Below are 12,844 nucleotides of genomic sequence, written 5' to 3'. Positions count from 1 at the left end.
ACTTTTGACACAGATGATGATGATGATGATGATAGCATTCTTGCCTCCCTCTCAAAACTCAGCACTCTGCCTGTTGCTTTCTCAGAGGTACTGAAGCTTTTTAAGATTGCGGCTACATTGCCCATCTCTACTGCCTCCAATGAGTGCTTCTTCTCCATGCTCAATAGAGTAAAAGCTTATTTGAGGACCACTATGGGGGATGAAAGGCTCACCCACCTTATGCTCATGGCTGTAGAGCAGTTTCAATCTTGGTTTTATTGTTTCCATGGAAAAAATGGAGGAAAAAGGAAAAGAAAGGGGAGAGAGAGAGAGAGTCAGGAGAAGAGGGATGAGGAGAAGAGGATGTGGTTGAAGTTAAAGTTTTTGACTAATATTGTCTCCTGTTGTATCCTGGATATTTGGGTTCATTCTTCTGTTGTTTGTAAAAGAAAATGATATATTTTGAACACCTGTGTGGGGTATTGTGACTATAATCTAGTCCATAGTAGTGATAGTGATAATTGATATTGATTGATATATAGTTTCTTAATTTTGCTCTGAAATCACAACAGCTTGCTGTGTTCTGCTATTCTCACATTGCTAAATTGCTTCATGGGAAGGGGGGGGCTTGCCATACCTTGTCTGAAACTGAAATGACGCCACTGGTTGATGTGTACCTATGATGCTATTATTCTTCTATCTAGATATGGCCACAATCTTGTTTCTGTATCTTTCCTCGCACCTTTGTCTGTCCAGCTTTATTTTTCAGAAGGCATGGCTGCTGCTTGAGCTTCAATAATTGAGTGTGTTCCAAACGTGCTCGGGGTCTAGATTCAGGGTTGCTTTGCCAGTGCCCTCTGGTTGTGGCATACCCGCTGACATCTTAGCTTCCAAAGTAAAATAAAAGTGTGTTTGTTCCAACAATGAAGTTAGGTTTTTTTGTTCTGTGTGGGGAGAGTGTGAATGCTTGCGTGTAAATGACACTACTGAATGATTGGTATGAATATGCGTGTCACAGCCCATGGTTATATGATTAGACTATTTGATAGCATTTCCTATTGCAGCTATCCCTTGCTCACATGTTGGTTGCCCCAATGCTGTTTCCTCAAATTTTGACCTGTGGTACATCAATACACATCTTCCTCCCACCCCCTTTTGAAACACACAGGCCCTAATTATGCCCCTTACACTGGTTCTGCTCATTTTTTCTTTTATTGGGCAACTAGGTGAACTTCAGCTTACTACAAGCTTACATTATGGCTTTTTTAGCTGAACTAGCCACTGACTTGTCTTACCTTTAGCATAGCTAGCCACCAAACATATTCTTACCACAATTTTGGGATTGTGCACTGTCTTCTCTTCGTAGAATTACACTCTTAGAGTCTTTTGACTCCATAGCAGCCAACCGGTCCTCTGTAATCAGCAACCTGGAGTTTACTGCAGTGAACTGGTCATACACAGCAGTAGCAAACATAGTGAACTCTCTGTTAAGCTGATGAGAAAGCCCGCTGATAATGTACAGCAGTTTCTTCTCGTCAGTGTGCGGACTTGCTGAAAGAGGTTGATCGCGTCCATGCAGAGGATTGGCGAGTGAGATGCTGTCCGGCCATTGTGAAACATGAAACAAAGCAGCAAATCCATGAAAAACTGAGGAAAATACAGAGATAAAAACACGTCTATGTGTTCGTCTTGCCAGTACTTCCATGAGTCATGCCAATGATCTCGCACGTGATTGGACGATGGCCAGGATGGACGTTGGCCTCCTCCAATCACATGCGAGATCATTATTACATCGGAAGTACTCATGAGACGAGCTCGTATATTGAGATTAGCATTATGATATAGTACTAAACCAAAATGGGGTTTATTTAGTCAGTTGAACGATGGAAGTCACAAGACCAAAGAATAGACCTCAGCGCTTTGGTGACCATGGCAACAGTGAACAGCACTTTGAGCACAAAAAGCGTAATTTAAAAAAAAACTGAGTTTGGAAGAATAAAATATTCTGGCTTACTTTCATTAAATACATCAATACAAGCTAAAATTTAAGAGCCTATGTTTTGGGCTAGCCTGAGCCTGATTTATTTATACCAGAGATTTTTAAAAAAGGGTAATAGTATAAATGGTCTCGACATGTGACCAACCTTTCATTTTACATATAGATAGATTATTTGTATAGCACAATTCAACAGTAAGGTATTCAAAGTGATAGATAGATAGAAAGATAGATAGACAGAACTTTATTGATCCCACAACGGGGAAAGTTGTGTTACCACAGCTCAATTTCACAAAGAAGAAGAAACAGCAATTAAAATATATCAAGAAAAGAGACGAAGAACATTATAAACAAAGTTAAGACACTGTTACAGTAGTTGAGTCTAATAAAAATAAATGCATGGACAAGTTTTTCCAAATCCTGCTGAGACATAAGTCCTTTAACCCTTCAGGTGATAGTAGGCGGACTTGGTAATTGTCTTAATGTGGCTGTTGAAATTCAGGTCCGAGTCCATGACTACACCAAGATTTCTGGCTTGGTTTGGGGTTTTTAACATTACTGATTGAAGCTGAGCGCTGACTTTTAATCGTTCTTCTTTGGCTTCAAAAACAATTACTTCAGTTTGTTTTTGTTCAGTTGAAGAAAATTCTGGCATATCCAATCATTGATTTGTTCAATATACATACTCATTGCTTGTATTGGACCATAGTCCCCTGGTAATATGGTTAAGTAAATTTGTGTGTCATCTGCCTACTTATGTTAAGATATTTTTTTGTTTTCCATAATCTGAGCTAGCGGGAGTATGTAGATGTTGAACAGAAGAGGCCCCAGAATGGAGCCTTGGGGAGCTCCACATGTCATTTTTGTCCGCTCAGTTGTGTAATTACGTATAGACACAAAGTAGTCACTGTCTTTTAGGTAGGATTTGAACTAGTTTCGTACTGTCCCAGAAAGTCCCACCCAATTTTCCCGACGGTCTAGTAGTATGTTGTGGTCGACAGTGTCGAATGCTGCACTGAGATCCAGTCATACTAAGACTGCAATTCTGCCACTGTCTGTTTTTACGTGGATGTCATTAAAAACCATAACAAGAGCAGTCTCAGTGCTGTGGTGTGGTCAAAAACCTGACTGGAAGACATCAGAACAGTTGTTTAGTGTCAAGAAGTTGTTAAGCTGTTGAAAAACAGCTTTTTCAATGGTTTTTCTTAAAAACGGAAGGTTTGATATGGGCCTATAATTGTTCATTACTGAAGTGTCTAGATTGTTCTTTTTTTATAAGTGGTTTGATGACTGCAGTTTTCAGGGCCTGTGGAAAGACACCTGACAGAAGAGATGTGTTTACAATTTGCAGAAGATCTGAGGCCATGCAGTTAGAAACAGTTTTGAAAAAGCCTGGTGGCAGAATATTGAGGCAGCAGGAGGAAGATTTCAGATTTTGTATAATGTCTTCCAGGTTTTTATGGCCGATAGGATAAAATTGTGTCATATTACTTGAATTAATCTTAAGTGGACACAAGGACAACACATATCCTGAACCTGATATGGAGGCACTGACTGCTTGTCTAATTTTCTGGAGTTTGTCGGTGAAGAAGGAGGCAAATTCATTCCAGGCCCTGGCGGACAGAGGTTCAGAGGCTACTGACATGGGAGGGTTTGTTAGTCTGTCTAATGTAGCAAATAAGGCACATGCATTATTATTGTTTTTGGTGATGATGTCAGAAAAGAAGGACCGCCTTGCATTTCTAAGTGTCAAATTACAAATGCGAAGTCTCTTTTTATAGATCTTTTCTTACCAGACACAGGTTTCACCTTAGAGGCAGCAATGGCATCAATCACACTTGTAATTTTAGAGATTAAATCATCTACAAGCTCATTGACTGAGACACAGAGGAGGGCGGGTGAGGAAGGGAAAGCGTGCTTAAAAATTTCACTAGTGTTTTCTGTGATACACCGTTTTGTGATTACCTCTACTTGAACAGGAGTGTGCACTGAGATATCACTCTCAAAAAATACACAGGAATGATCAAGAGGACCACTGATAAACTCTTCAGTATTCAGAGAACTGACTATGTTCAACAGTGCACTGAAGTAATATTTCAGTATTTCTGACTGTTGTTTAAGTCCATGGTAAAGTGCTGTTGTTCCCACATAGTCCGTTCACTTCTCTCTTCCAGAGAGAGCAAGAGAGAGAGAGAGAAAGAGCTGCACCAGATAGTCATTTCATCCATTTTTGCCTCATCCCTGGTCAAGTGTTATTCTTTGGCATTAGTAATGCCCCGCCAACCTTTCAAAACTTAACTAATACCATCATAGCAGGTTTGCCCAATGGGGTAACCTACATTGATGATATTGTGTATAGCTTGTTTTGGCATAATCATATTATACTTACTGACCGAGTTTTTTAGGGACTAGAAGGCTGGTTTGGTTGTTAATTTCCCCAAGTGTGAGTTTGGGAAAGCTCAAGACATGTACCTTGGCTACCTTGTCGGGAGAGGGTTAGTGAGGCCGAGACAGGCAAAAGTTAAGGCCACTGCTGATCTTGTGATCTGATCATTCCAACAACAAAGTGACAGTGACTGTGCTTACTTGTGCTGGTGTGGTTGATGGAGCAGCAGATGGAGGAGACCTGTTGTGACTAATGGGATGCCTTGTGCAGATGATGAAAAAGGTATGGGTATCAGTGATCAAAGATGGTCACAAGAAATGTTCAGAAGTGACAAGGTACAGTCGACACCTGGGGGACAGGACACCTGGGAGTGCCCACTGTTGAACCTTGGAGGGGACAGACTGAGAGATAAATCGACAGTTTGTAGGACCATTTCCTGGATGCTTCCCTCTCTTCAAAAGTGTCTCCATTCCTCAGGGATAAATTTGATGGCCAACAGTTCTCAATTACCCACATCACATTTTTTGTCATATTTCTTGTCAATTCTTGTCAATCAGTGACTCAATCCACCAAAGCACACAGAGGCAGAGACTGTGGATTGTAGCCTCAAATTGCATTCTGGGTCAAATGCTGGAAAGAGAGGATGTCTGGCTTGCCAGAACCCCCACTACTGCTTGCAGGCATCTGTATTTAAGTAAAGCAGGCAAAAAGAGAGAGTTACCTTAAAGGCCACAATAAATGCACTGTCCCACCTGCTTATGAGGGTGTAGGGAAAGACCATGATGTGATTAACAAAAGATGTAACGGCAGACAAGGTTGAGGGGGACCTGCAGTTATACCTGGATAAGGCCAAGGTTTGAGAACACAGGGGAGTAAATTTAAAAAAATAGTGGGTACTTGGTCAGAATTGTAGCCTTGTTATAAAACTGTTGTGTAACTCACAGGGCCAGACATGGTGCATACATAGAAGTAAGCCCCTGACACACCAAAAACTGATTCACAAATGTCGAGGAACAGATTTTGTTGATAAAACCAACGTAAGCCAGTGACAGGTAAATGAAGACAGTAGTTATAGCTGAAGAAAATCTGAAGCTGCAACACATTAAAAACACAGATCATCTTCACTGGATTGGTCTTTTTGTGAAGCACCTGCAGGATATGTCAACAATTTCATTGTAGTAAGACTTAATTATGCTTGATATGTCAATGCAATATGGGACTCTTGAATCATATAATCATTCTAATTTTCCTCTTACATTAGTTTATGTATCTATTCGATAGGGACATAGCTCATTATTGTATATCTGTATGAAATTTTATCCTGCTGGAGTCAGCGAGAATGCTAATTTCTATCTACAACCCCTTGTCAGATAACAGAAGAAAAGGGGAAATAGAAATAAATAGAAACAGTGCTGTTAACAAATAGGGCGGAACGGTGGTGCAGTAGTTAGCACTGTTGCCTCACAGCAAGAAGATTCCAGGCACAGGATGTTTCTGTGTGGAGTTGACATGATCTCCCTGTGCCTGCGTGGGTTCTCTCTGACTTCCTCCCACAGTCCAAAGACATACAAATGGGGATTAGGCTAATTGGATACTTTAAAATTTAAAGCTTTAAATTGACCATAGGTGTGGCTGTGAGTGTGAATGGTTGTCTGTCTATATGTGTTGGCCCTGCAATGGATTGTTAACCTGTCCAGGGTGTACCCCACCTATCACCTGAAAGCTGCTAGGTTAGGCTCCAGCCCCACTTGACCCTTAATAGGATAAGTGGAAGAAAATGGATTTATGGATGGTAACAAATACCATAGAGATAAAGAAATGATAACTATATGCTAAATGTAAATTACATTAACAATAGGGTAGTAATAAAATCCTAGCTGGGATTCATGAACATGTATGTTGATTGTGAAATCCATATTTCTTGTTGTTCTCAGGTTTTCGGCCATGGGAAGGCTAATGGGGAGCCCACATGGGCTCTACTGCTGACAGTTGGAATTTGTGAAATAGGAATCCTCATTGCTTCGTTGGATGATGTGGCCCCCATCCTTTCCATGTACATTGTTAAAATATAATTGCCAACTTCTATTCCCATTCAATTGTCATTTTACTTCTCTTACCAATTTTTGCGCAAGTGATGAGCATTTTCCACATTTTTTACTCTTTGTAGAAAATTTTCACATGTTAATGCTCTTGTGCTCATGCAGGTTTTTTCTTATGTGCTATCTGTTTGTCAACCTGGCCTGTGCTGTTCAGACTTTGCTCCGTACCCCTAACTGGAGACCTCGTTTCAAGTTCTATCACTGGTAAGTACAGGTTTTTCAGCTCAACCCTGCACTATAAAATCCTGTGGAATAAGATAAGTCTTAAAACCTTTCACATATGAATGTCCATACAATGGTCTGACAGAAGGTTTACATGGTTGTTATTCTGTATATACTGTATTTGATACATTTAGTTTGACTTCACATTGCGGCTGGGTACTATTGTGTGACATACTAACATCATCATCATCATCATCATCGTTGTGGGCTGTGATTCTCTATACGTGACACTGATTAATGTTTTGATTGGCCATTCTTTGGATGTCAGTTTGTGTGTCAGTTGAACAGGTGGCTAGCATGGGTGATAGCCAGCTATGACAAAACCTAATTTACAGATTTACCACATTTTTACTATTGTGACATTGTACCTACCAGTCTTATCAGCTTCAACTGAAATAATTGAGACTAATGCATATTCACCAAATGAATGCTCTTGTTATGAGCAAATCGTATCATCACCAGCAGGAAAGGAGGAGAAGATGCCAGTCAATACCAAGCTTGATTATGTTTTCCTCCTCTCTTCTCCCCTGGTTCTCAGTATGTAAAACACTAGAACTTAAATGATACAAAAGTCCAACCCATTAAAGAAACATTTTCGCATTAGGAATTCACTGAACCTGCATGGTGCAGTGGTTAGCACTGTCACCTCACAGCAAGAAGGTTTGGGGTTCGAGTCCCAGCTCAGGCACGGGATCTTTCTGTGTGGAGTTTGCATGTTCTCTCTGTGCCTGTGTGGGTTCTCTCCATGTACTCTGGCTACCTCCCACAGTCCAAAGACATGCAAATGGCGACTAGGCTAATTGGATACTCTAAATTGACCATAGGTATGACTGTGTGTGTCAGTCGTTGTCTGTCTATATATGTTGGCCCTGCGATGGACTGGCGACCCATCCCGCCTTTCGCCCGAAAGCCGCTGGGATAGGCTCCAGCCCCCCCACGACCCTTAATCAGCATTAGTAGAAGAAAATGGATGGATGGGTGGAATTTACTGAACCCTGGCTTAGTTTGATCTGGACCAAGTCCACCTCTTTTGGTCAGACCAAATCAGCTGTTTGGTTTTGGCCTTGGAGGTTTCACATCTGTAATATTGTACTCAACTGTAATGTTCAGAAGTCTTGGCCAGATGAAACAGGTGTGAAAAGGTCCTTGACTTGGGGTGGGCAGTATATTCCACCCACTATTAATATCACAGATATTAGAAAATATCAGTAAGAAATAATAAGTTGGAATAATATTCATATTGGTGTTTATATGTTTGTCCTATAGGACTCTGTCTTTCTTAGGAATGAGTCTTTGCCTCTCTCTCATGTTCATCTCCTCCTGGTATTATGCCCTGGTTGCCATGGTTATAGCAGGTTGCATCTACAAGTACATTGAGTACAGAGGGTGAGTCTAAAGACTTTAAATTAATTCATATCATTGCACTCAAAATCCTTTCAGATTGTGTCTTCATTCACATATCTACACACCAGTATACACAATAGGAGCAAATAGAGGTTCCTAGATGAAGCAAGGTTCAAACCAACGACCCTTTGATTTAAACATTGAATTTCTGGTGTTGTGCTCATAAAATTGCTTAATTATTATGGAGGTACAGCTGCAGGTAGGGATAAATACCAAGGACAGATATTTATTGGCCCTGGCACATGATTTGATCAGTGCTGAAGTACTGAAAAGCTCTTTGACAAACAGTGCCAGTGTATTTATGACTTGTAACATTAATTCATTGTAATGTAACTGGCAACTGTCCTCTACTGATCTTGGAACTGCAGGGATGTGAGTAACACTCCTCTGTAGTTTCAGAGTCACACTCTTGCCGAGCAGCTGTTTACTTGGGAATGCATGTGAAATCACTGCACAATCAGATGTTGGTTAATTTTGTCAGGCAATGTTGTAACTTTTAAATAAAGAGTTTTAGCAGTTTTGAGCAGTAGCATTAACTAAAGTGGAGTGTAGTTAATTAACTGAGCAGTGTGTAATCTGTTTTTCATAACTTTACAGGTTCCACCACCTGACAATATAAAAAGACAAATATGCACCTGAGTACAGCTTTATTGTGAATTTGGTTGGTAAAATACGGTAACATTATGAGCGTAAGTACAGAGTAGGAGAGGAAATGCATTACCTCTTTTTTTTCAGCCAACATAACTGTTGACTTGATATTTTTTATAGTGTTGGCTCTTGGGTGGTTTTAGTTTTCTTTGAGAACTTTCCAGCATGTCTCATCTCACTCTCACCTCATAAAGCATGAACTTCCTATACCCCTTTCACACTGGAACACACGTGTCAAAGCAGGTTTTTGTACCCAGGAAGGTCATGGGAAACCTGAGACAACGCGAGTTGCCTTTTTCACACTGCAGGCAAGCCGAGCAGAGCTGAGGCAAGCCGCTAAACACCCGGGTCGCTTGGAGGGTGGACGTGGGTCGAAATGACGAGTCAACCCTTTCAGAGTGCCCAAACACCTGTGTTCATCTGCGTGTTTGGTGCAGTGTGAAAGGGGCTCTAGTAAATAAGCATCCCTGAGCATAGCCATCTTTCCAAAAGAGTGATGCTAATAGGGGCATCCTTGCATTCCGTCAGTGGGTACTCTGGTCCAGTGCAAGGAGCAGTGGCAGCTATTTCTCTCTCAAATAATTCCCCATTGTAGGAATAGACAATAGGCCTCTCATCCTAACCAAGGAAACAGCTCCCCTACCTTTCTGTCTTTGTTGCCTGTGACAGTAAAAGTCTCTAATGGCATCCACTGCACAGGAAGATGTGCACATGCACGATTATCTTCTGGGGTGTCTCATTAATTTTGATTATTCAGATTGTATCATTCGGCTAAGGGGGTATCGTGTGGTGATGTGTGCAAAGGGCCACATGGCTACAGGGTTAGACTTGTTTGCTAGTGATAAATTACTTGCTTGTCACAGTATTTCAGCTCATAGAGCAAGAGTAAACCTCCACAGAAAAGGACAAACAATATCCCACACTGTGAAGTGACTTAAGTACAAGAAAAATGTGGATGAGCAACTCTCTTTTTGTCACTACTCTATTGCCCTCAGGGGACTTAGGAAATGGTTCAACTAAAGATGTTGCATAGGTGCATTTAAACTTCCCACTGATGCAGCTGTTATGGCCTCGTGCGTCAAGACAAAATAAACTGATTGTTACAGGCATGCTGTTACTCGTGTACTGTTGACAATCTATCCAGAGGTGGATAATCTAGTCTAATCACACTGTAAGGAGGAAGGTATGCCCAAGCATGCATGAGATTGGGAATTAAGTTCCTAACAAAACCACCTGGCACACTGAGGAACATACATGGAAACAACAGAGAAACATAAAAGATAATATGACAATGACTGAAACAGAAAGCCAAACTAAAATACAACTCAATTAATGACAAGTAACAGCGAGTGAAAATGAGGACAGGGAAGGAGGTGACTGGGCAAGAAACACTAGGAACAGGGCTACGTGCAAAGTAGTTTCTTTACAGGGAAATTTGCTGTTTTGAATTAAAATATGCATTGAAACATGAACCAGAGTAAGATTTGAGACCAGAAAACCTGTTGTCAAGATCCTCTTCACAATTAAACGGCACATATTTTGGTGCATCACAATCAAGATGCATTTTTTTTCACCTTTTCCCTAGATGAGAGAGCAGTGGACACCAGTGAATAGAGCCACAAAATTTTGTTTGCTGCTGACTATGTAATATTCTGTCTAACTGACTTAATGTAAGGTAATGACCTATTAAATTAATGTTTACCTGCCAAACCAAGTTTAAGGGTGTCCTAATGTAGTCCATGAGGTCTTTCCCAACCTACCTCAGCCAATGATTACATTAGTGAATTGTGCATAAACGTACAGTGTAAATGGATCAATGGTTCATTCTTTTATTTCCCTCATAACTATGATGATAGACATTGAGACATTCAGAAAACAAAGCAGATGTAGTGGGAGTTTGCCTTGACCCAACATAATGATTCCAAATCATTACTGTGTCAGCTGGAAAGTCTGCAAAATAATTTATGGTACTTGTGGTAGTCTGCTGAGAATAGCACAAACCAATAACACAATTTATTGTCAGCAATCATCAAAATAACCACTGTTAGTTTTGGCCTGTAACACTCACAGTGGTCCTACATCTATATTTATACATCCTACATTTATATTGAAGATGTAAGGGTTACCTTTATCCTCTGACTGCAATATTTCATACTAGAAACTGGACTTACTAACATAACATATTTGAATTGATGGGAAGTGCTTTTATTTTGGACGTCGTAATTGTGGCAGTTTATGTCCCTCCCTCGGCAAGCCTGACGTCGGCGACCAACATCATTCACTCCGCATTAGCCCGGATACAGATTCAACGCTCGAGTGCATTCATTGTCATCTCGGGTGACTTCAACCGCATCACCATGGACACAGCACTCCCCACATTTACAGTTTGTGAGCTGCCCCACCAGAGAGGGAAGGACCACCGACCTGCTGTCTGCAAACATTAAGGATGCATTCACCTCCTCTCCCCTCCCTTCACTTGGAAGGTCAGATCACAACTTGATTCACCTCAGTCCCTGTTAATGTGCCCTTGGTGAAGAAGCAGCCTGTGACCACAAGGACCATAAGGAGATGGTTTGATGAGGCTAATGAAGCACTGCAGGGCTGCTTTGAGATGACAGACTGGCAGACACTCTGTGAGCTGTATGGAGAGGACATTGATGGGCTCACAGATTGTGATGGGCTCACTACATCAACTTCTGTGTTGACACTATCGTCCCACCAGAGACCGTCCTTTGCTACCCAAACAACAAGCCATGGATAACAAAGGACATCAAGGACACATTGAATAAAAAGAAGAGGCCTTTTAGAGCTGGCAACAGAGACGAGGTGGGAATGATACAGAGGGAGCTGAAAACAAAGATCAAGAAGGCCAAAGAGAGGTATAAGAAGAAGCTGGAGTAGAAACTCCAGCCGAACAATATGAGTGAGGTCTGGAGTTGCATGAGGACCATCACTGGTTTCAGACCAACCAACCGAGGAGCTGAAGGCAGTGTGAACTGGGCAAACAAAATTAATCTGTTTCTTAAAAGATTTTACACGGTGACCCTGGCTCAACCCCCCCACAGACTCTTCTACGGCTGGCCTGCAACAAGCACCCACTCCACTCTCTCTCCTGTCCTCCTCTCACAGCCCATCATCTGCGTGTGATGACCTCTCTCACACTTCCTCCCTGGGCCATCGTGCTGACTGCTCTCTCTAACATCACACCTCCACCCCTCCCCCACCTGCCACCTCCACACTGTACATCACGCCTGATCGAGTGTAAGAAGACAGCTGAAGAAGCACCACTCATTCAATCTGCAGGACCGGATTGGATGGAGTGCTTCAACATGTCTTCAACCTGAGCCTGAGTCTTTAGAGGGTCCCTGTTCTATGGAAGACATCACGCCTTGTTCCTGTGCTGAAGACACCGCATCCCAGTGGCTCCAAGGATTACAGACCTGTGGCACTGACGTCGCACATCATGAAGACCCCCACCCCCCCCCCCCCCACCCCAGTTCAACTACCAGCCCAGACTCAGAGTTGATGATGCCATCATCTATCTGCTCAACGATGTCTATGCTCACCTGGACAAGCCTGCGAGTATTGTGAGGTCACATCATGATTTCTCCAGTGCTTTCAACACGATCAGGCTGGCTCTACTGGGTGAGAAATTGACTGCAATGCAGATGGATATTCCCCTTGTGCCCTGGATTATGGATTACCTGACAGGCAGACCACAGTATGTGCGCCTGTAGCACTGTAGGTCAGACAGGATAATCTGCAACTCTGGGGCTCCCCAAGGGACCATCCTCTCTCCCTTCCTCCTCACCTTATACACCATGAACTTCAGCTTCTGCACTGAGACCTGCCACCTTCAAAACTTTTCTGATAACTCTGCAGTAGTTGAGTGCATCAACAATGTGATGGCTTTGGATCTATTTGTTATTTTTTATATATTGCACCCTAGTGGTTGTTTTATGTATTTTATTTTGTTAATCTCAGAGACAGGAAGTCCCATGTGGTTCACTTCCTCTTAGCTCAGTGTTTTGCTAAGAGCACATGGTAGCGGCCATTTTGTTAGCCACGCCTTCAGAGGATTTTTCTAGGAGCACATGGCAGCAGCCATCT

At 41.9% G+C, this 12,844-nt stretch overlaps 1 protein-coding gene across 6 annotated transcripts in view; it reads left to right on the top strand.

Moving 5' to 3' along the window:
• The window catches only part of LOC147260981 (solute carrier family 12 member 7-like), an 88,392-nt gene that overhangs the window by 35,704 nt on the left and 39,844 nt on the right, over positions 1-12,844 (top strand). For all 6 annotated transcript variants that reach the window (XM_086205153.1, XM_086205154.1, XM_086205155.1 and 3 more), the window contains 3 exons: positions 6,296-6,414; positions 6,566-6,664; positions 7,949-8,068. In XM_086205153.1, the coding sequence (XP_086061279.1) occupies positions 6,296-6,414; positions 6,566-6,664; positions 7,949-8,068 (338 nt within the window). The remainder of the gene's footprint in view (positions 1-6,295; positions 6,415-6,565; positions 6,665-7,948; positions 8,069-12,844) is intronic.

Source organism: Aulostomus chinensis, chromosome 5, assembly GCF_037954235.1.
Source record: "Aulostomus chinensis isolate RoL2024-O1b breed Wild chromosome 5, RoL_Achi_v1.0, whole genome shotgun sequence".
NCBI lineage: Eukaryota > Metazoa > Chordata > Actinopteri > Syngnathiformes > Aulostomidae > Aulostomus > Aulostomus chinensis.
Note: the sequence above shows the minus strand (reverse complement) of the source record. Positions and strands in the feature narration are given on the sequence as shown.